Genomic DNA, 24,006 nt, shown 5'->3' with positions numbered 1-24,006 from the left:
TTTCTCCTTACTCCAAGGTTATTAAATATACTCCAATAAACTCTTCTGAAACTTTATAGTTTGACCTTCCAAATTTAAGTTTGTATTCTACCTTGGTTGTATGTACAATGCTTACAATAGGGATCTGTTTCATTGTTTCATGAATGGAGAATCAGTGTTCTCAGCTGTATTTATTAATAGTTCATTCTTATACTGCTGATGTGCATTGCCCACTCAATCATCTTTCAAGTTTCTGTGTGTAGCTCTTTTTTTTTTTTTTTTTTTGAGACAGAGTCTTGTTCTGTCACCAGGCTGGAGTGCAGTGATGTGATCTCGGCTCACTGCAACCTCTGCCTCCCAGGTTCAAGCGATTCTCCTACCTCAGCCTTCCGAGTAGCTGGGAATACAGGCATGCGCCACCATGCCCAGCTAATTTTTGTATTTTTTGTAGAGACAGGGTTTCACCATGTTGGCAGGATGGTCTCAATCTCTTGACCTCGTGATCCACCCGCCTCGGCCTCCCAAAGTGCTGGGATTATAGGTGTGAGCCACCGTGCCTGGCCATGTAGCTCTTTTTTATTCTATTCACCTACTTGTCTAACCTGAAAGAGTACCATACTTCTTAGTTACTATTGCTTTATAATAATTTCTGGTGTCTGATAGATCAAGTCATTCTATTTAATTCTTCTTCATGTGTAACTTTCTATTTTTCATTGAGTCTATATTCATTTACATTTACCTACATATTGACCCTTTCAATTGTTTATTTTTTGCTGTATTTTCATGAGTTCATCTGGGATCATTTTATTTTTGCCTGAAAATTTTTCTTCAATATTTGTATTGGTACAGGTGTTTTGTTGTCCAATTCTTTAGGTTTTTGTTATCTAAAGTCTTTATTTTGCTTTCGCCTTTAAACACTATTTTTGCTGGCTGGATGTAGAATTCTAGTTATTACAACACATCATTCTATTTTATTTTATTTTATTTTATTATTTTATATTTTATTTTATTATTTCATTTTATTTTATTTTATTTGAGACAAGGTCTCCCTATGTTGCCTAGCCTAGTCTCGAACTCCTGGGCTCAAGTGATCCCCCCATCCTGGCCTCCCAAAGTGCTGGGATTACAAGTGCGAACCACTGTACTCAGCCAATTATTATATTTTCTGCTGGCATGCATAAATTCCATGGATAAATTATCTCACCATCTTGTTCATTTGAAAATAAAGTTTCTTATTTCTGACTGCTTTAAAATTTAAAAAATTGTAATTATGGTTGATTTGTATTTATTGTTTGGCTTTGTAGTGTTTCTTATTATTTTTCATTATTATAATGTTTTCACATATGATCTCTTCAAATATTGCTTTTACCCCAGTCTTGCTTCTGTCCTTCTACAATTAAAAAACATGTTAGAAGTTTTTTATGTTCTTATGCTTTTTCTGTACTTTCTATTCTTTTTTATTGCTCTTTATGCTTCAGTATGGATGTTTTCTATTGATCTATTTTCTTTTTTTTTTTTTAGATGAAGTCACACACACTATGTCACTATATTGCCCAGGTTGGTCTTAAACTTTTGGGCTCAAGCGATTCTCCAGCCTCAGCCTCCTGAGCAGCTGGGACTACAGTGTGCTCCACCATGCCTGGCTGATCTATTTTCTAGTTCATTAATTCTTTTTCAGCTGTGTTTAATCTGCTGTTAAACCCATTTAATATGTTCTTTTAGTTATCCTACTTTCGAGATTATTATTAATTTTTTTTTTTTTTTTTTGAGAGGGAGTCTTGCTCTGTCACGCAGGCTGGAATGCAGTGGCACGATCTTGGCTCACTGCAACCTCCACCTCCCAGGTTCAAGCGATTCTCCTGCCCCAGCCTCCTGAGTAGCTGGGATTACAGGTGCATGCCACCATGCCCAGCTAATTTTTGTATTTTTAGTAGAGCTAGGGTTTCACCATGTTGGTCAGGCTGGTCGCGAACTCCTGACCTCGTGATCTGCCTGCCTTGGCCTCCCAAAGTGCTGGGATTACAGGTGTGAGCCACCGTGCCCGGCCTTTCGAGTTTATTATTTTTAAAGATCCCAATTCTTGCTGAAATTCTTTTTCTCACTCTGTGTATTTTTCAATATATAAACCTAAGTTATTTTAAAATCCATGTTTGATAACTTCAATAATTGAATCTCCTGTAGGTCTGCTTATTTGGCCTTTTTTTTCTCTTGGTTTTTGGCTAATTGTCTTATCCCCTGGCTTGTCTGGAAATTTTTTATTGAATGCCAGATGTTGTATATAAAAATTTGAAGACATAATCAGAGATTCTGAATGGCATTATGTTCCTTCAGAGACAGTTCACTTTTGCTTGTAGCAACATTAAAGATGGGGTCAAATAACTTTAATTCTATTAGGGAATGAATATTCTGAATTTGTGTTTCTTTGTGAGGGCTGGACTGTTTCTAGTTAGATCTTTGGCCTACAATGTAGGTCTTCAAATATCTTATGTGAAGCCTTGGGTTGGTCATCAGGGCCATTCTTCTTTGGCAGGTCTTAAATTCTGATTTTTGTCTCCTAGCCTCATAACAATGGCAAAAGCTCAAGTCAACTTCTCATGTTACTGCTATTCTCTGTATTCTTCTTTTAGCCTGCTGTTTACAAATTAGCAAACGCTGGAAGAGAAAGAGTGACACTGAGTGTCAGGTTTATCTCTTTGCATTTCTCATTCTAAGATCTTAGCCCCTAGAATCCTCATTGCCTTAGTATTTATCTGATGCCTTCAAATGGATTGTTTTTTAATCCAGTTTTCTTAATTATTCTTAGCAGTAAGTTTCTGATAAATCTAGATGTTCATAGCTAGACCTTCTCATATGAATTTTAGAATTAGTTTGCCAGGTTTCATGGAAAAAAAACATGAGATTTTTATTAAAATATTATTGAATTATCTGGGGAGAATTAATGACTTTATAACCTTAAGACTTCCTATTAATGAACTTAGTATATCTTCTTTTAGGCTATCTTTCAATCTTTAATGTCTTTCCCCTTTTTTTTTTTTTTTTTTTCAAGAGACAGGGGCTCACTGTATTGCCCAGGCTGGTCTCAAACTCCTGGGCTCAAGTCATCCTCCTGCCTCAAGCTCCCAAAGTGCTGGTATTACAGGTGTGAGCTACTGCACCCAGCCAATGTCTTTCCACTTGTAATTTTCTGCATAATGGGCTTGGACACCTGTTAGATTTATTCATGGTTACTTCACATTCATATTACTATTATAATTTACACATTTTAACTACATTTTCTAGTAAGCATTCCTGAGATATATTGATTCTGTGTTCCTACTTATAATTTAACTATAGATTATTTTCCATTTTATTTTAGTTTATTTATTTATTTTTTTTTTGAGATGGAGTCTCACTCTGTCGCCCAGGCTGGAGTGCAGTGGCACAATCTCGGCTCACTGCAAGCTCCGCCTCCTGGGTTCGTGCCATTCTCCTGCCTCAGCCTCCCAAGTAGCTGGGACTACAGGCGCCCGCCACCACACCCGGCTAATTTTCTGTATTTTTAGTAGAGACGGGGTTTCACTGTGTTAGCCAGGATGGTCTCGATCTCCTGACCTCGTGATCCGCCCGCCTCTGCCTCCTAAAGTGCTGGGATTACAGGCGTGAGCCACCACGCCCAGCCTATTTTGCATTTTATCTGGACAACTATATCATCTGCAAATAGAGTGTAATTAAAAATTTTAAGTCCCTACATATGTTAAAAATCTAATCTCACTGCTTTGGGATATTATCATGCTGTCAGATTACTATCTAAGATACCTAGAATAGGTGTCTCACTGAAAAGAAGTGATGATAGTGTTGCATCCTTAGTCCTGATCTTAAAGGGAATACTCTCAATATTTCATTATTAAGTATTATGTTTGCTGGGAGTAGCAGACTTGATAGATTTCATCAAGTTAAGGAATTTAACTTTTCTTTATATTTTTGCTAAGAAGTTCTGTTGTGAATACATGTTGAATTTTATTGAAAACTATTTCTGCCCCTATTCAAAATTTGCTTTTATTTTTTTCTCTTTTGCTTTGGTCCTATATTGAATGATAACCAATGATTTTAAATATTTAACCAATCTTTCATTTATTACATAATTACCAATTGGCCATGAAACGTTATTTTTCCGATATGCTGCCAAGGCCATTTTTTAATATTTTGTTTAGACTTTTTGCATCTATATTTGTAATTGAGTTTGACCTGTAATCTTTCTTTCTTGTGCTATACTTGTCTACTATAGAAATAAGGACAATACTCCATAAAATGAGGTGAGGAGTGTTTTCTTTTTTCTATTATATAGAAGAATTTGTATAATATGAGAATTATGTGTACCTTGAATATTTGGTTGAATTAGCCTGTTGTATCAGAGTTCAATCAAGGAAGCAAATCATTGAGTACTATGTAATAAAAGTAATTTATTATAGAAATTAAACCTTACATAATTGCAAGAAGAGCTGGGAAAATAAGGTACAGGAAGGGGATTTGGAGGATTAGAACAAAGTCACTGATTGGCACTCCGATGCAATGGGATGCATGGACAGGTTGGAGTTGGCAGGGAAACCCATGAAGTCAAGCACTCCCCACTTCCCAAGTGGAAAGGAGCGTCCAGTGGAGCAGGCAGGAAAGTCTATCTATGGAAGGATGCTGCGTCTGTGTCTGGTGGTGGGCCTGGAATCATCAGTGTGCATCAGAGCCAACAGTCAGGAAAAAGAGATTTAGAAAACACTAAGGAAGGGACAGTGGTGGCAATCCGCAGGCTGACAGCAACCACCACCAGCAAAAGTGAGGATGAGCTGGCACCTGTGCATCTGTCTTTTGCTGCATCTAACCACAGTAACCAACTGTATCCCAACGATATGCAGGGATGAAAGTCTGGGAAACAGTTACAGCTTACCTGGTTCACAAAGTAGAAAGCTGCCAGGCATGTAAAGCCTGGTGTTTTCCTTGTTGCTAGCATATGGCCTCTAGCTACAGAAACCCTGTCAGGTTCCAAACAGGAAAGTTTGGAATTCCTGCTTCAGAATGAACCAATGCGGAAAAGGGGTTCTCATGTAAAGACTTAAAGAATAAAGAGGAAATAAAAAGTAAAAGAAAACAAAGCAAACCATAAAATCTTGCCTGTCACAGCTACTTAAATTGACTAGATATTTTCTGTTTCTTTCAGCCTTTTGTTGGTTTTGGTTGCATGTGTATGTGTGTTTTTTAAGGATTTATAATTTAGTGCTGCTATTACATTTTCAAAGATCACACAATAATCAGTTATTCTCATGAAAAGAACATCAGTTAGAAATCAAGGCTAATAGTTGGACTGGAATCATATGGTTTCAAAAGAGTACAGCGTATTAAGCCTTTATTAGATGCTAGAAAAGAGGCCAATATGCTCATTTTTTACATAGTAGGTGATATTTAGTCAAACAGAAGCTCAATCAGGCGTTGCGTGCAATGAGACCATGTGAGTTAGGGAGGAAAAGTATTCAGTCTGGAAAAAACACAAATCAAGTTTTTACATGAAAATGCTGTTCCTAAAACTTGAATTTTTAAAGAAAAAAAGACATTACTGGTAAAGATGTGAAGTTGCAAGAAGAAGATATCTCTGCAGGGTGGCTTGGTGATTAAAAAACACAAAGTGTGTTTTTTCTTTAATCCGACCAGGAGCTGGTAGATAGCCTAGTCAAGGACTTAGCAGGGTCCCAGTTTCTAAGGTACCAGAGTCATTAAGAAGGAAACAAGGATTTTTTTGGTACAAAGATAATGGTATGTTATGGGTAGCCGTGTTCTCATGTCATTTCTTTTGTCATCATTGAACCCCTAAAAGAAAAAGGTGCTAAAATACAAAAATTTAATCTAAACCCAAAAGTGAGCTTTTGGAGGAAGAAAAAATATTCACACTTAGGTAAAGAAAACCTTGGGGGAAATTATGGTTATTATTTTTCTGAGGCCAGTGACTCAGCAGAAATAGACAAGTCTTCTGATCCTCCAGGATATTAATTGTCAGTGAAAGCAAAACCGAATATAGAAAAATCTAAATTAGCTGGGTGAGGTATCATACTGAATAATTAACTAATATCCACAAACCTCAAGTCACCCTCCCATCACCAAATCTTTACCAAAATTCCTATAAAGTATCCATTTGAAAACAGGTACTTCAATTTCTTTTTATTCTGATGTCTGGTATCACCAAAGTACAAGGGGTTGAGAAATGAAAGATAAACAAAGGGACTAGTTAATGCATAAACTGAATGATTCAAAGCCCCCAAAATTTAAAGTTACCATATCAGGTTGTGTTATCTGTAGTAACAATATCTTGGCTGCAAGGAAAATATTTAATTAGAACACCATGTGAAATTTTAATCTACAGAGTTGTAGATTAAAAAAATTTTTTAAAGAGTTACAAGGCTGGGCACCGTGGCTAATGCCTATAATCTAATACGTTGGGAGGCTGAAAGTCAATCACAATTCATTTTGAAAAATTACCAGCACGACCTTGCTTGAGGCCAGGAGTTCAAGACCAGCCTGGGCAACATTGTGTGATCCCCATGTCTACAAAAAATAAAAATAAAAACCTTAGCCAGGCATGGTGGCCTGTGCCTGTGGTCCTAGTTACTCGGGAGGCTGAGGCAGGAGGATTGCTTGAGCCCAGGAGTTTGAGGCTGCACTGAGCTATGATTGTGCCATTGCACACTCCAGCCTGGATAACAGAGTGAGATCCTATCCTCTCTCCGGAAAAAAACAAAAACGAAAAACAGAAACATCAGCAAGCTTGACAAATCATTTTGGTTCAACTCTAGTACTGCCTTAGACTATAATTAACTACTTAATCAGGCATACAATAAAATGTTTATGTTTTTGGTGATTTTATTTAAATAATTAGAAGAAATTCATCGTTGTCTATAATGAAAATAAATCAGGCAATTTACTTACAATCTTGTAACTGAAAATACATACAAATTCTGTGCAATCACACCAAGAGGGAAAATTCTGTAGGGGAAAAGGACAGTAATGACTAAGAAACTCCGAAGCCTCCTGTGTAATATTTTAAAAATAAAATGTTTTCATTCAAATATTTTAAAAAATAAGCCATCTAATTCTGAAGAAATTAGTTTCTAAATTACATTTTTCATTGATTCATCACAACTCATTTTGCAAAATCATCAGCATGGACCACGCCAAAGAGGAGTTAAATGCCTACACTGTATCTTAACGGTATTGTAATATTCCAATCATTTCATGAAACTGATATAAATGTTCTGTCCAGATCAAAGAAATTACTTTGTAACTAACCAAACCAGTGTGACTGTCTGCTTTAACCCCTAATTTCTTCTGGGGCTGCGGGAACAACAAAAACAAAAATCTATTTGTATTGACTGCTGAAGACAACACAATTTACAAAGCACTGTTGTCCCAATTTGGGTTTCTAATAAGTTACCTAGTGATTCTCCCAGTACTCTTACTTGGAAATAAGACTGCAGTGAGACTGCTTAAAAGAGCAAACAAAAGCACAACTACGTATCTGTCTCCAGGCATTGAGTAGGTGATTAGTCGTAGGGATTGTGGAACCAAAACCTATAGTTTTGCTCTACTTTTGAAAGAAAAGATACTGTGCATCAACATAGTTCATTCTTCTTGACTTTCCTTTTAATTCCAGTTTTCACTGAGTCAGCTCCATTTGGTGTGGTGGGTCCAGGGCCCTTTGTTGCCATAATGGGTTAGCTGATAGGAGAGAATGGGGCTTCTCGACACCCCCTTCAAGGGTCTGTGTCCCATAAGAGGGCATATGAAAGCTTCGCTCCATTACCTGGGGACAGGAGCCCTTATCACTGGATACTGGAATCCAGCAGCCTTGCTCTGTGCCCATTCCACATAACCGGGGCTCCTGCCTCCATGAAGTTGGTTGCATTGACCCTATACGAAAGACAAAAGAAATTTCAATATTCATATCATTAACAATAGATAGGCAAGACAGACCCTAAACGGTAGTGGTTGAAGAACCGGCCTGAAAATGAGACACAAAGATAACCCATTTTCAAACTACTCTAGACACATTTTTTTCTTTTTTCTTTTTTTGATAAGCATCTCACTCTGTCATCCAGGCAGATTGTGCAGTGGCACAGTCACAGCTCACCACAGCCTCTTCCTCCTAGGCTCAGGTGATCCTTCCACCTCAGCCTCCTGAGTAGCTAGGACTACCCGGCTAACTTTTGTATTTTTTATAGAGACAGGGTTGCCATGTTAGCCAGGCTGGTTTTGAACTCCTGGGCTCAAGCGATTCGCCCACCTCAACCTCACAAAGTGCTAGAATTATAGGTATGAGACACCACACCCCACCCTGAGCCCAATTTTTAAAAAATTAAAATAGGCCAGTGCAGGGGCTCATGTTTGTAACTCCAGCACTTTGAGAGGCTGAGGTGGGAGGATGGCTTGCACCCAAGAGTTCAAGACCAGCCTGGGTAACATAGGGAGTCTCTATCTCTACACAAAATAAAAAACTAGCTGGGCATGGTAGTGCATGCCTGTGGTCTCAGCTACTTAGGAGGCTGAGGTGGGAGGATTGCTTGAGCCTGGGGAGGCCAAGACAGCAATGAGCCATGACCAAGCCACTGCACTTTAGCCTGGGTGACAGAGTAGGACCTTGACTTAAAATAATTTTTTAAAAATTAAAATAGTCTTGGTTGGCATCTTAAAATTTTTTTTAAAAGAATTACAATAGTCTTGGTTGAGGTGATTTAAAGAACTGTACTACCTGACACATTGCTCTTTAGCTTTTACTGTGTACTTCTGTCTCCCCATCTGGACCACAAATGACTTAAGAGTAGATAGAGCTCAGGTTTTTTGTTTTTTGTTTTTGAGATGGAGTCTCTATCTTTGTTTTGAGATGGAGTCTCACTGGAGTGCAGTGTTGAGATCTCAGCTCACTGCAACCTCCATCTCCCAGGCTCAAGGGATCCTCCTACCTCAGCCTCCTGAGTAGCTGGGACTACAGGTGTGCGCCAGCATGCCAGGCTAATTTTTGTACTTTTTGGTAGAGACAGCGTTCCACCATAGAGACAGGCTGGTCTCATTTGGTAGAGACAGGCTGGTCTCAAACTCCTGACCTCAAATGATCTGCCCACCTTGGCCTCCCAAAGTGCTCGGATTACAGGTGTGAGCCACTGTGCCTGGTCTGAGTTCAGAATTTAGATGTATTTCTTTTCCTTTCCCCTGGCATAGTCAGCTGCCCCTAGCATGTACTCTGCACTTAACCTGTGTCAACTGATGTCAGCTGAGCTCAGTGAAGATGGTTTTATGGAACTACACTAGTATTGTGTTGTAATGAGTTTTGCAGGAGCAGAGAAGAGACTGGCTCAGAGCCAAACTTAATCTTTTATTTCATTCCTCACTCAATCTCCCCCCACCCCAATCTCTATGCGCATTTTCACCCCAGGCATTTATGAGACAGCTGGACATGATTGGGGATGTGATCACTCATGCTGGGAGACAGTTATATGAGTGGCCCACAGAGAATGGGTCAAATTGTTTGCAGTACAGTGTGGGGGGAAAAAAAACAACAGCAAAAGAGACATTCTAATATATTCCTGAGTACTCAGCTAACTGTAATGAGTCCTTAGTTCTTTTCTAAGTTTAACCAAATTCCTGTAAAATCGTTGTGCTATTAGCTTGCAAAATTACATTATATGTGCCTCTATAGTGGGTTACCATTATAAGAAGGAATTATGCACTTTTAGCTGCTCAAGGAAAAGTAGTAACTACAAATATTCCATTACTTTTTAATAGTGCTACCAATAACAATAAGCACTGAAGCAAATTTTTGAAAATGCTGAATTTTTTCATTATCAGGGGAAAGTAATGATCCATATAAAATACTATACTATTTATTGTAGTTTTCATATTCAATTTTTAAGTGTACCTTAAATATCCAGGCCTTCGTCAGATTAGGTAATAAAGTTGTACTGAATTCAGTATTTGGGGTTTCATGGCAACATAGGTATGAGAAGGGAATTTAGAGTGAGTTTTCCAAAACAAGAAGCCTATGTTCTTTCCAGAAAGAAATCTGAGGAGGAGGTTATGATAATAAGCACATTGAAGAAGGAAAAATATAGAAAATTCAATTGGAGTTGATATTTCATTAGCTCCTTTCATTAGCAGAGGAGCTGTTTTTGTTGGCTAAAAGTTTCTCTAAACCTTTCCAAAGGCTCACGACACAAAGGCCTGTGAAACAGTCCTCTGGCCTGTGAAACAAAACTCAACCTGAGACCCAAAACCAAAAGGTTGATCATAATACAACTCTTAAGGGTATCTGAGTTCATTTCTATCTGAAGTAGAGTGAGTTCCTGAGAACCTGGGTTGATTTTATGGTCTCTCCACAAGTGGCTTGGCTGGACTTCACAGACAGCCAGGCGTCTGGCTAAGGTCATGCCCCTGATAAGACCTGAATACTCTGAAATCCCCAGGACAATCCTCAGATCAACTTAAATTTACAGAAACACTTCCCACTAGATGGGCTGAACATGGAACATATTTTCTTGGAGCCATTTACAACTTAACTGGGACTATACCTACAGCTACCAGTATAGATCCTGGACCTTAAGAATGACCTCAAAACTCAATTCAAATCAAGGAGTCATCCATTGTGTTCTTGCTCAAAGTGCAAGAACACGGGCTGCCCTGTGACTAGAGTTTTGAGTGAACATGTTAACCTCATATAAGATAGAACTCCAGTGCAAATCAGGTCCATGGCATTTCAATACAGCCCAGCTATTCACATAGCTTATACAATTTAGTTATTTTGTTTGTGTGTGTGTGTGTGGTTAAATGAGACTTTTCATTGAAAAACAGTCAGGATCTAAGTAAAAATAACCATTCACCAGGAGCCAGGGATAAAAACTGACCATCTGCTGCCTGGCCATCCTCACCAGCCACTGGTTGACCCCCATTCTTGAGGTCTTGGTGTTCTTTTATAACCACAAACTGCAGACAACAAAAAGGAGGGAGAGAGGATATTGTTAAAATTCACAAATTATCTCAACGTACATTGAATCAAAGTCTATGGCTTTACGATGTTCATCCTATGGAAAGTGAAAGTCAGAAGAAAGGCCCTGTGAAGTTAGTCTTTCTATCTAAAGAGAGATTCAACATTCAGTGAGGAGCCTTGTGTTACTTTGTCTTAAAGCAACTAGGCACACCAATATGTTAACTGAAGAATCTATTCTAATTATGGAATCTCAGCTTTTAGGTCACGGATCCCTGGAGCCACTGATTTACCATAAGCAATCCAAGAATCCATAAGTATTCTAAGAACTGCCCATAGGCCAGGCAAATAATGTCTCATATATGTGTGTGCTACAACTTTTCATATACACACACGCACACACACATTAATAACACTCATTTAAACATGCTACCAAGTTCTGAGTAATTTGGGGCCATTAAAGGTAGTAATAATTACCAGTGCAATGACAATTTTGCAAGCTGGTTGAACAGCCTAGGGACCTAGAATTTTAATAGGAAGGAACAGAAAACAACATTTCTCTTCAGTCAACAAAATGATTACTTTTGTCATTATTTGTATTATCAAAAATTGATTGGGCACTTGCAATGCAGGCTGACCAGAGTTCACTGGCTCACATTCACTCTAGATAGATTAGATATTAAAACAGATCCATGCTACAAGGAAAGAAAAGAAGTGACCCCATACAACAGGACAAAGGACATCATTTGGTGAAGTCCTTCCTTGTCAATCAGTAACTAGTGCAAGGACTGCCCCAAGGTTTTGGCCGATCACGCTTCATTGGTTCAGAAATGGGCGCTCCACAGAAAGGAGCACACAACTCAGAAACAACAGAAAGAGGAGTAGAAAACAATCTCTTTGCCCATATTTTCCTTTGAGAAAGGTGTAGAAAGGGATGATGACTGGGGTCAATTAGGCAGAAGGCAGGGAAATGTTGGTAAGGGAAGTGTGAATCCACAGAACATGTATTTTCATTTTCTTATAATACAAATCATGCTTCATCTCCTCCTCATTGATGATCTCCTGCAGCAACACACTGCAAAATCAACACGCAACCCACTGTTTAAAGACACATGCCCATTATTTCTGTCTCAAGTCAAAATCCAACCCTCTGCACTGCAAATTTTCTAACCTCGTGCCTCTCTTCAGAAGAACATAGGTCCCGAAATTCTGGGCTGAGGTGGGGAAAGGAGCTGATAGAACTACATTTGTTTCTGCTCTTTCTTCTAGTTTGAGCGTTCAGCTCTCTCCCACTCCCACTGATATCTACAGCAGCAGTTGCTGTCAACGACAGTTATGACGGCTGTGGGGGACTGAGCTCAGCAGCCCCGGGCCTCCTAACATAGCTCTGAGCCAACAAGCTGCTCATGACAGCAGCAAATGCTTTTGATTTTTTAATAGACATACACAGATTGTGTTTCTCCTTCATTCCCATGATGATGAATTAATGAGATGAATTAAACCTGCTACTCAAAACCTGAATGAAATACCATGTAGACTGACAAGTGACATCTGGGTAATTTAGAAGTTCGCGAAGTCATGAGGCCTCAAAGAACCAACACATTCTAGAGCTTAGTCCTAGAATCACACACTTGTGGAATTGATAAAGACTGATAAAGACTGAAGGGATCTTAGAGATCATCTAATCCAAACCCCTTGTACTGAGTGGGGAGCAGAGGTCTGCATAGGTTAAAGGAATTGCTGAAGATTAGATAGCCAACTGGTGGGAGAGTAAGGCTAGAACTCATGTTCTTTCTCATGCTTTAGAGAAAAGGTCTCACTCTGTCACTCAGGCTGGAGTGCAGTGGTGCTATCATAGCTCACTGCAACTTTGAACTCTTGGGTTCAAGTGACCTTCCTGCTTCAGTCTCTTGAGTACCTGAAACTGCAAGTGTGTACCACCACACCCAGCAAAGTTTTTTTTTTTAATCTTTTTAAAGAAATATGATCTTGCTATATTGTCCGGGCTGGTCCCAAGCTCCTGGCCTCAAGCAATCCTGCCTTGGCCTCCCAAAGCATGGGGATTACAGGCATGAGCAAACTTGCCCAGCCTCTATTTTTTTCCCCCATACTTGAGTCCAACCAATAAATAAATAAATAAATAAGGAAACACTGAATGCCTATTACAGGTAGGAAAAGATGATCACCTGGTAGTCAAAAGCACAGTTACAGGAAAGCTACTTTCTGGGAATTCACTGTGAGATGGGAGCTGGGGAGTAGGGGTAATAATGTGGGAAGGACCCCAAACATTGCCTTTGCTCCTCCATAACCTCTCTCTAATAGCTCTTCCCTAAGGATTCAATCCTTCATGGACCTGCCATATATTCCAGTCTCTTCCACAATATATACCACAAATAATGCCAACAGCACACACTGAATCAGTCCTTAACTCTGACAGGTTTCTAGAAATGGAAATTCCCTTAACTGATTCAAGAATGTGTAGCCTGTTTCAAGACTGCCCTCTAGTGTTCCAAGATCAATTACTGAAGTGGATGATTCATGAAACATCTTGAATTTCCCAAACCTCTGTGCTTTTTGGAAAATATCTAGGATTGTCAGATAAAATAAAGAACCCAGTTAAATTTAATTTTGAATTTAAATTTGAACTTTCAGTATAAGTATGAATTTAACTAGGCATCCTATATTTTTATTTGTTAAATCTGGCAACTATTTTGCTACTGAAATTTAGGGAGTTGAAATGTGTGTGAGAAAAGAAATATTAAGAAAATTAGAGCTGAGTGCAGTGGCTCATGCCTGCAATTCCAGCACTTTGAGAGGCCTGGGAAGGTGGATTGCTTGAGCCCAAGAGTTTAAGACCAGCCTGGGAAACATGGTGAAACTCTGTCTCTACAAAAAATACAAAAATTAGCTGGGCGTGGCAGTGTGTGCTGGCAGTCCCAGCTATTTGGGAGGCTGAGCTGGGAGGATTGTTTGAGCCCAGGAGTTCGAGGCTGCAGTGAGCAGTGAGTGGTAGGACTACTGCACTCCAGCCTGGGCAACAGAACAAGATCCTGTCAAAAAAAAAAAAAAAGAGAGAGAGAGAGAAAGAAAAAGAAAAGAAAGAAAGAAAGAAAATAAATTAGAAGCACAATCTTGGGTTTTTAAGACATCTATCAGGAATGTATTAACTAAAAATATGGAAAGTCTTCACATAACACATACAAATCTAAGTTATAGAAAGAATCTACATGAAAGAAAAAAATTCCAAAAATTTATTGTGCCATTAAATTATGGCATTATTATAACTCATCTGATTCCTTTAGTTAATGACACAGTTCCCCCACCCTCCCACCCAGGACCTCCCTAGCTGATGTGGTCTTGGCTAACACTGACACCAGCTGGAAGCTATAACTGATTCCAGTCATTCTGAACTCAGTGAAAAAATAGAAAAAATGAATAGGGGTTAATATCAAGCCAATTCCTTGCTTCATCTGCTTTGGTCACATTACCCAAGGTTGAGGGCAAGAGGACATCCCATCCTCAGTGTCAGCAGGCCTGCGACTCCTCACGTCTCTGCTCGACTCCTCATAAGGATTCTTTGGGTTTTTCGATAGCAGCTTCTGAGTCCTGTGATAAAGCCAAAATTTGAGACAGTCTAACAACAAAACAAAATACTCAGCCCACTCAGTGATGATCAGGGACAACTAACTGCTTTTGCTACTAAAATTTAAGTACTTGTGTGGGAGAGAAGAAGTATGAAGATAACTAGGAACATAACTTTAGATGTTTAAGGCATTCTTTTCTGCAGAACTCAAAATACTTTCCAGATAGTGTTTCACTCTTTCCAAGGTTCTATGAGGTAGAGGGTGTGTGTGTGTGTGTGTGTGTGTGTGCGTGTTTGTGTGTATGTATGCCCATGTATGTTGGGGGGAATAGCCTTGCATTCATTCATTCACAGGTATCTATTGAGTACTAACTATACCCCAGGCACTGTCCTAGTACTGATGATATAGCAATGAAAAAACAACTAATTTTGCAGGGAGGAGTGGGGCAGTCTGTGGAAAAAATATCTCAGCAACTGTGTGAGGCAGACTATGTTAGCTCCATTTACAAGTGAAGCCATTGGGGCTTGGAAATGGCAGTGACTCACCTAAGGCACACAGCTACCAAGGGTAGTGTAAGAAGTGGGTCATGAAGACACAAAGCCTAGGCTGCTCTTACTGGCCCACTGCAATCTCTCACTCATAAAGAAATTAGAGGCAAAAACAGAAGGAGTGGATGACCCAAGATAAGAAAATCTCATAGTGGCTAAGCCAGGAAATACACTAGGTATCTTGCTTCCAAATCCAGTTTTTTAGAGTACTGTCTTGTTTGACATTCAACGCTAAGTCTATACAGGGCACGGTGTCATTCACTAGGGGTGGGGGTGGGGAGATTTAGCATGGAGATGGATCCCCATCCTCAAAGCAGTAGCCTCTAGAGCAGTGCATCTGTGAGACTCCACAATAACACCACTGTCCTGGGGCAGATAGGCAGCTTAATTGCCTCTAGGAATGCAACCCTCTGTCAAAAGCCCTACCTGGACATTCCAGGAAGAGTGATAAGGATAGGAGGGGCTGCTGTGAATCTGGCATCACAGACAGTACCAAGAGATGGTATGGGTTATTATGTGTTTTAATCAAAGGCTTCAAGGAAAAAAATTGAAGCAAGTGGCTAATATAAACAATTCCAAAGTTGCAAAGGTACAACGTTATAATTTGTACCAGTCAGAATGGCTATTAATAAAAAGTCAAAAAAAAAAGATGCTCATGAAATTTTGGAGAAAAGGAAACACTTATACACTGTTGGAGAGAGAGTGAATTATTTCAACCATTATGGAATTATGGAAAGCGGTATGGTGATTCTTCAGAGAGTTAACTGCAGAACTACCATTTGACCCAGCAATTCCATTACTGGGTATATACCCAGAGGAATATAAATCATTCTACCATAAAGACACATGGATGTCAATGATCATAGCAGCACTGTTCGCAATAGCAAAGACACAGAATCAACCTAAATGTCCATCAATGACAGATTGGATAAAGAAAATATGGCACATACACACCATGGAATACTATGCAACCATAAAAAGGAATGAGATCATGTCTTTTGTAGGAACATGGATGGAGCTGGAGGTTATTATTCTTAGCAAACTAACACAGGAACAGAAAACCAAATATCACATGTTCTAACTTATAAGTGGGAGCTAAATGATGGGAACTCAGGAACACAAAGAAGGGAACAACAGACACTGGGGGCTACCTGAGGGTAGAGGGTGGGAGGAGGAACAGGAGCAGAAAACATAACCATTGGGTACTGGGCTTAATACCTGGGTGATGAAATAATCTGTACAACAAACCCCAGTGACACAAGTTTACCTGTGTAACAAACCTTAACATATACCCCTGAACCTAAAATAAAAGTTAAAAAAAAACCCACAAAAAAACAAAGTTATAGTTTGTGATGAAATACTTCCTGTTGATTTTCTTACAAGGGAGTCCTTCCAAGAAATCACATGTATTAAACTAATAATATTAGAATACTTGAAAAATTTATTTAGTTTCACGAACATTAGTCTTTTTTGTTTTGTTTTGTTTTTGAGACAGAATCTCGCTTTGTCACCCAGGCTGGAGAGCAGTGGTGCAATCACGGCTCACTGTAATCACTGCCTCCCTGGCTCAAGCGATCCTCCCATCTTAGCCTCCCAAGTAGGTGGTACTATAGCTGTGTGCCACCATGCCTGGGTAATTTTTTGTAATTTTAGTAGAGGCAGGGTTTTGCCATGGTGCCCAGGTTTGTTTGAACTCCTGGGCTCAAGCAATCTGCCTGTCTTGGCCTCCCAAAATGCTGGGATTATAGACACGAGCCACCACACCCAGCACACAAACAATTAATCCTTTGAGAGACACAGAAGACAAACGGTATCAAACAAGCTAGACAAGACAGGCAAGGAATGGTATAAGGGAGGAAATAACTGATTTTAACCCTTTAAAGAAAAACAGTTAGCATGTCTAACTTAAAAACTCAACGTTAGAGCTGTATTTGTTGGTATAGTTGAGTATGACATGGCAACATTTAGACTAGCAGTTTTAATTTGATCTTGTCAGAATTGATCTACAGTGCAAACGTAGTTATGCACATAGCTGAAACTTTGCGGAGAGGTAAGCAGGTACACTGCTCAGAATTGTTAGGTAAATAACCATAGATTCACTCAGAAAGAATTGTACAACTCTGGATGCATTTCAGTGAAGAGAAAAAGAAAGGGTGCTGATGAGCTTTCTTTTTGAAGGAATAGTCCTTTCACTTCTGATTTTTGGATTATGAGAGTCTGAAGTTGAAGATACTCTTATATGTATGTAAAGTCTATAGTCATCTTTCAGCTGAGCTGGTCTTTGAATTCCAAGTTTAAAAAGCCAGCAATTTGCCATTAGCTTTCAATCCAGATCTCTGAAAAATGCCAACAGAACATAAGACATACTATATCATAACACAACAAATAGGAAAAAACACTTAATAATTATGGCACACATGAACTTAAGTTTCTAGTTTCCATTTTTTTTTCCTGCCTTTTGGCAATGATCCAATGGGATGAACCATTGATCATTCAATATTCTTTCTACACATATCCAAGATATTGATTACACACCAGGCTAAAAAGTACAATGTTATCGATGGACTACTGAATTAAAATGTCAAGTTTGTGCCTAAGAATCTTGTCTCTCAAGAGGTGGTAGAAAAGGGCTTAGAGCATATGACTCTTTTGGGGGAAGGTTACAGTTCATAAAAAATCAAAATAATAACAGATAGCACTTATTAATTCCTATATGCCAGACCTACACTAAAGCCTTTACTTAGGTTAACCCAATTAATCTCACAATAACCCTTGAGATAAGTACTATTCTTGTTCCTACTTTATAGTAAAGGAAATTAATGAATACAGAGGTTAGGACACATGTCTGGTGTTATTTAGACACTAACTTGGATTTGAACCTGTATAATCTGATTCCAGAGCCTGTGCTCTTAACCACTACACTAGGCTATAGCAGGATCTCTGATAAGTACATCTTGGCTGATATGTTGAATTTTCCAGAACACAAGACAGTTGCCACTTGAGTGGTTGTGTAGTACCCATAAATGTGGTTAAATTTTTATCTACAGATGGTGGCAGATATTTTGTACATTCTCAGAGAATTGGGACCTATTAGTCAAGTGGGTCTTAGGTCCTCCAGCCATGAAATGATAAGACTGAACTAGATAATTCCATAAAGTCCCCTTCAGCCCTAAAGTTTTATGACTCACTGATTTTGTACAACACAAACTATAACCGTACATAAAATGCTTTTCAATATTGATGATAATAGAGGAAGCAGTCCTACTTTCTAAGAAAACAGAAAATGAGCAGTGTGATGCCTGTGCCTGCACCCTAATGTAGTGTTAGTTTTAAAGAATTAAATGTATAAATGTTATTGTCTACAGTTTTTAATTGTTAACTTGAAATTATTAAAAGCACAAAATCTGAGGACCAGAAATTTCCTTCCAAATTAGGGAAGATATTGATTTTCTTTTATGACAGTTAATATTTTGTGGAAAATCAACTCAATGGAAGGCAGCAATGAAAAATTATAGTTATGCAGGCTATGGGGGGAGCATATAATATTAAACAAAGAGAGTGGAACGCAAAACCATATTGTGATTGATAAATAACACATATACTATGAAGGTGTATGGACAATGACTGGAATGGAACAAGGAAAAAGTAAAAGCACTGATGTTTCAGAGCAATGAAATCCTGAGCTAACAGTAAAAATTCTACTGTTATTTCACCTTTTTTTTTTTTTTTTGACATGGGGTCTCGCTCTATCGCCCATGCTGGAGTGGAGTGGCACGATCTTGGCTCACTGCAACCCCTGCCTCCCAAGTTCAAGTAATTCTCATGCCTCAGCCTCCCGAGTAGCTGAGATTACTGGTGTGCATCACTACGCCTGTTACTTTTTGCCTTTTTAGTGGAGACGGGGTTTCACCATGTTGGCCAGGCTGGTCTCGAACTCCTGACCTCAAGTGATCTGCCTGCCTCGGCCTCCCAAAGTGCTGGGATTGCAGGCATGGGTCACTGCACCCAGCCTATTTCACGTTTTAAATGTAGTATGTAGATGTACTGTCTCATACATCTCATCTCAAGGAGACAGGCATTCCCCTGGGAGGTCTTAGAAAGAGGTTTCCAGTACCAAAGGAAAGACAGGGTCACCTGTAGTAGTGGGCCCCCCACAGGCTCAGGAGGAGCAGCACGACAAGCACCACCACGCAGACAGCCACCACGATGACCTTCTGCTGCTGCCCGTGGCCAGCGTGGCGCAGTTCCCACCACTTCAGGTCTCGGTACTGACATCGCTCCCCGATGTAGCCAACAACACAGCTGTGACAACACACAAACAGAGGTCATCAGAGATGCCTGGCCAAAAACGCTGATAGTTTTGACACTCAGTATTCAGCTCTCTTTCAACCTCTGCATTTCCAGACTCAGCTCTTTGGAAACATATAGAAAATCCATCAGGGGTCAGTTGAAAGCGCTATGATTTACAAGTTAATGCAGCATGGACTTCTCCCTTTCGTCTGTTTGCTCTGGGATTTATGGGGGATTATTTGCATACTGCCTCTATAAGGCATTACAGGACATTGATTAAAGATCAGTTTCTGTTAGGCTAAAATCCTGAGGAGCCACCTTTTAAAACCAACACAAAGCAACTCTGCCCTAAGAGCCAAGGGAGTTTTGGAAACAAATGTTTGGCCAGATTGCAATGAGTATAGGTGAAAGGAAAGGAGAATTTGAAGGCAGAATTCCTCACTCGAAACCAGGCTATAAAAGAAGAATGTGTACAGTTGCTGAACAGAACACATAACCTAGTCTGCAGAGAAAACTTTTTTCCTTTTAAAAGAAAAATCACTGCTAGTGCAAGGGAAGACCCAGTACAACATACATACAGGCATTTGCCTATTTTCTTCAATGAGGGAAAAAGCTCTATGGAGGAAAAAGGGACGTTCACCTACAAACACCCTGCTGTCCCATTAGTGAAACTGTCACTAGAGTGAACTGCTGAACTTTTTTGAAGTAAATGAAGCAATGCTGCCATCTACTGGGAATGTGCATTTCTAGAAACGATTACGATCTCAGGTAAACATCTGTATTCTATTATCCTTTGCAAAAGCATCAACTTTGAAAAACATCCTATTAAACACTCTGCAATGCCCACTTATTAAAAATTCCTCCCTTTGGTCCCTGGATCAACTATTTATTCATCCATGTCCCCACTTTACTCCAAAAGGACTTAATGGAATAAAAATACAGAGAACTGACACCAGTGCCCATAGTGAGAAGAGGCAGCATGGAAAAAACACTGGACAAAGCTCCAGAAGATCTGGGCTCTAGGCCTGTCTCTACCTTTAGCTGGTCAGAGGGACTGGGCAACTCACTCACAGAGGAAGGAGGGAAATGGATTAGTACTTGTTAACCATCTTGTGTGTTTGACATCCTGCTAGGCACTTTTACTCATTTTATTTTTGGTGGCATATTCCTGTATTATGGATAAGGAAACTGAGGCTCAAGGAGTTTGTACAACGTCACACAGCTATGAGTGACAGGTTTGACTCCAATGGTTCTCTGATTTCAAAGCCTATGTTCTTTCCACTATACCATGCTGCTTCCAAAAAGAGTTTTATGCTCTATTCACCTCTGAAAAGCTATCTTCTGGAACTAACCATGCAAGAGATATCAGGATCTGAGTGCAGAAGCATAAAGGACCATCATTCTTGCAGGCTTTCTTGGATGCTGTTTTAATTCTAGCTATCTTTGGTTACAGCCATTTACTATCGATGCCTAGCAGCACCACTTTTAAACTGTTGGATGTTAATGGGCCACACCTCTGATCCTTTCGGAAAGTCTGGGGTCTTGAGGAATATGTCAGTCCCTTAGCCAAGAGTCCTGGAGATCCAAGTCAGCTGCAATAATAGAGCCTCACTGAGTCTTATAAGGCCCAGAACAGTCATTCAGCATTTTCCAGGGTGGGAGGAGGACACAGGATACTAGTTCTTTGGTTATGAATTAGTTCTTCTGTTAAACCAAACAAAAGATTCTCTGGCCAAATAAGTTTGCCTTTCCATAGTCAAATAATTTTGAGACATTCTAGACTCAATACAGATAAACAAGGCTTATTTTATTTTATTTTATTTTATTTTTTTATGGACAGGGTCTCACTCTGTCTCCCAGGCTGGAGTGCAGTGGTGCCATCACAACTCATTGCAATCTCAGCTTCCTGGGCTGAAGCGATTCTCCCACCTCAGCCTCCCAAGTAGCTGGGAATACAGATGTTGCCACCATACCTGGCTAACTTTGGGAGGCCCAGGCGGGTGGATCACGAGGTCAGGAGATGGAGACCATCCTGGCTAACACGGTGAAACCCCATCTCTACTAAAAATATAAAAAATGGTGGCAGGTGCCTGTAGTCCCAGCTAGTCTGGAGGCTGAGGCAGGAGAATGGCGTGAATCCGGGAGGCGGAGCTTGCAGTGAGCCGACATTGCGCCACTGCACTCCAGCCTGGGCGACAGAGCGAGACTCCATCGCAAAAAAAAAGAAAAAAAAAATTTGGTAGAGATGGAGTCTCACATGTTACCCGGGCTGGTAAACAAGACTTTTTAATGTGTTGTGGTATATACTATGAATCAAGAATTGAGGGCTAGACAGAAGATTAGAAATTATGGTTTAGGAGTCACGCAGCTGGAGGCTACAAGATTCTGAACCTCCCTATACTGCTCCTAAGATCAATGCTTGAGATATTCTGTAGACCCTGCACTTGATGGATCAGCTGACACCACCCGGATCAATTAACTGGCTCATCTGAAATTATGGCCCCCACCCAGGAACTGACTCAGCACAAGAAGACAGCTTCAACTCTCTGTGATTTCATCCCTGACCCATCAGCACTCCTGGCTCACTGGCTTCCCCTAACCCACCAAGCTGTCCTTAAAAACTCTGATCCCCGAATGCTCAGGGAAACCAATTTGAGTAATAATAAGACGATGGTCTCCTGAAAAAAAAAAATTGAGGGTAGAGTATGATGCATCTCTCAACGTGATTTGACCATACAGCCTGTTTTTAAAAAGCATTTCACAGGACTGATGTTGGGGGGTCTTGGTCTAAAGAAGACCTGTTCAGAAGGGTGTTTGGCTGAAAGAGAATGAACGAGGACCTCCTCTGAGCCCAGAAGGTTTGGAGCCTCCTGAGCATCTCCAAACCAGGAAATCTTCGAGGAATACCTTGGGCATGGAGACTCCCAACTCTCACTTCCTCTGCATCACCCCGGGGGCACCCTGTGGTTTCCTGTGGCTGAGGGGAACTTCCAGTGCCTCTAAGAAAGGAAGGAAGAGCTGGCTCTTCCAAAACCTGCTTACAGCATGAAGAGCACTCTGTACAGAATGACACCTGCCTAGGAAGTGTTTCTAATAAAAGTTGGACTGGTAAAGCACTTCCTAGAGACTTGTTATTATGGAATTAATAAAAGATAAGGTGAGGTCATCAGGGCAGGAGGAGGCAAGGGTTGAATAGTTAATTAAACCACATTTTTATTAAATATACAATTTAAAAACAAGGTTATGATCCAGATTACTGTGAACTCTGGTAATATTTTAAATATTGCTTTAGGTTCAAGGTCCTTCAATTTGAGTCTTATCTCCAGTTTGTCATTTGTAGCAACTCATGTTTAAAACATTATCAGGGAAATATGATATTTTCATCAGGATTTAATGACAGAAAGAAAAGCAGTGTGTTAAAGAGTTCATCAATCATTTAATAAATGGATGTTATCAGATCCAAATGAAAACATTGTTCTAAATGCAGTATGTAACCCTGTAGTACCCTTTATATTATTATAATGATTTTTATAATCTAAAGTATCATGGAGGAAAACAACCATGACCTAATACATTCGGACATTTATTTTTGTAATTTCATTATTTGGGATGATCAGAAACAATGAACAGGCAAAACCAATTAGATTCTTAACATTAAAACTAGCAATAACTATTGCAAATACCCAATTTATCATAGGTTAGGAAATATGAATATGAAAACAGAATTCTATAAGGACTGAGTCATTTTTACTAGTATTCATGAGCAATTTTTCACTATTTTTGTCATGCGGACATGATTTCTAGTGCAAGGCCATACACTTTGTCACAGAATATAGCTTACTCTTCCACAAATTTAGTCATTCTGTTCATTATTACTGATGAAATAAGAGAAGACTTTAAGGTTATAGTAGCTATTTGTGAGGATCAGACTATTTCATCACCCCTCCCTCAGGCACAGAGAAAATTATCAATGGATCAGGAGCCTGACCCTGGGAGACCTATTAGTTTTTTGGTATCTATCAGTTTCCTCCTATTGCCTTGAAAATATGAAATGAATTAAAAGTAAAATTTGAGGCAGAACTGGCTATTGTGGGTTTGGGTTTTGTTAAAGGGTCCACAGGAAAGGTTTTCGGAGTGAACACAGTGGGAATGCCTCATAGTTTTAGGGCTTCCTCAAATCTCCTTTCCAGGTTGACACTTCACCCACTGTGAAACCCTTATGGGGGCAAAAAGGGAGCAAAAAGCAGCAGCTGCAGTATCAGCAATTGTTACTGAACAATGAAATGTAAAAGTCAACTGTTAGGAAGTGAAGAAAAAACATACATATGATTAGTTTTGAAGAAAAATATTTTTGGACTCTGGCAAGAAGTCCAGTGTGAATATGTACCAAACTTTTGTAAATCCAGAAACAGATCACGGATGCTCACACATAATATAAAGCACATTTGATGGAAAAAAAAAAGTTTTAAGGAATTATCTCACAAACCTAAGTTTTTCAACCAGGATGAGACATTTAATCCCTAGACTGTACTAGTAGTAACATCAAATTATTTCAGTAAAAGGGGAAATCACCAACTCCTTAGATTTATACTTATCACCGGTAACTAGAAGGGGG

At 39.6% G+C, this 24,006-nt stretch overlaps 1 protein-coding gene across 16 annotated transcripts in view; it reads right to left on the bottom strand.

Moving 5' to 3' along the window:
• Positions 1–4,104: 4,104 nt before the first annotated feature.
• EGF (epidermal growth factor) overlaps positions 4,105–24,006 on the bottom strand; it is a 101,296-nt gene continuing 81,394 nt past the window's right edge. For 9 of the 16 annotated variants that reach the window (XM_054683284.2, XM_054683285.2, XM_016952025.4 and 6 more), the window contains 4 exons: positions 19,236–19,403; positions 14,458–14,575; positions 10,866–10,968; positions 6,889–7,905 (listed from right to left, as the gene is read on the bottom strand). In XM_054683284.2, coding sequence (XP_054539259.1) covers positions 7,652–7,905; positions 10,866–10,968; positions 14,458–14,575; positions 19,236–19,403 — 643 coding nt within the window. In that variant the 3' untranslated portion in view covers positions 6,889–7,651. Of the gene's footprint in view, positions 7,906–10,865; positions 10,969–14,457; positions 14,576–19,235; positions 19,404–24,006 lie in introns of those variants that run through there. The other 7 variants (XM_024356188.3, XM_517395.8, XM_054683287.2 and 4 more) reach the window with 6 other exon arrangements.

This window comes from Pan troglodytes, chromosome 3, assembly GCF_028858775.2.
Source record: "Pan troglodytes isolate AG18354 chromosome 3, NHGRI_mPanTro3-v2.0_pri, whole genome shotgun sequence".
Lineage (NCBI taxonomy): Eukaryota > Metazoa > Chordata > Mammalia > Primates > Hominidae > Pan > Pan troglodytes.
Note: the sequence above shows the minus strand (reverse complement) of the source record. Positions and strands in the feature narration are given on the sequence as shown.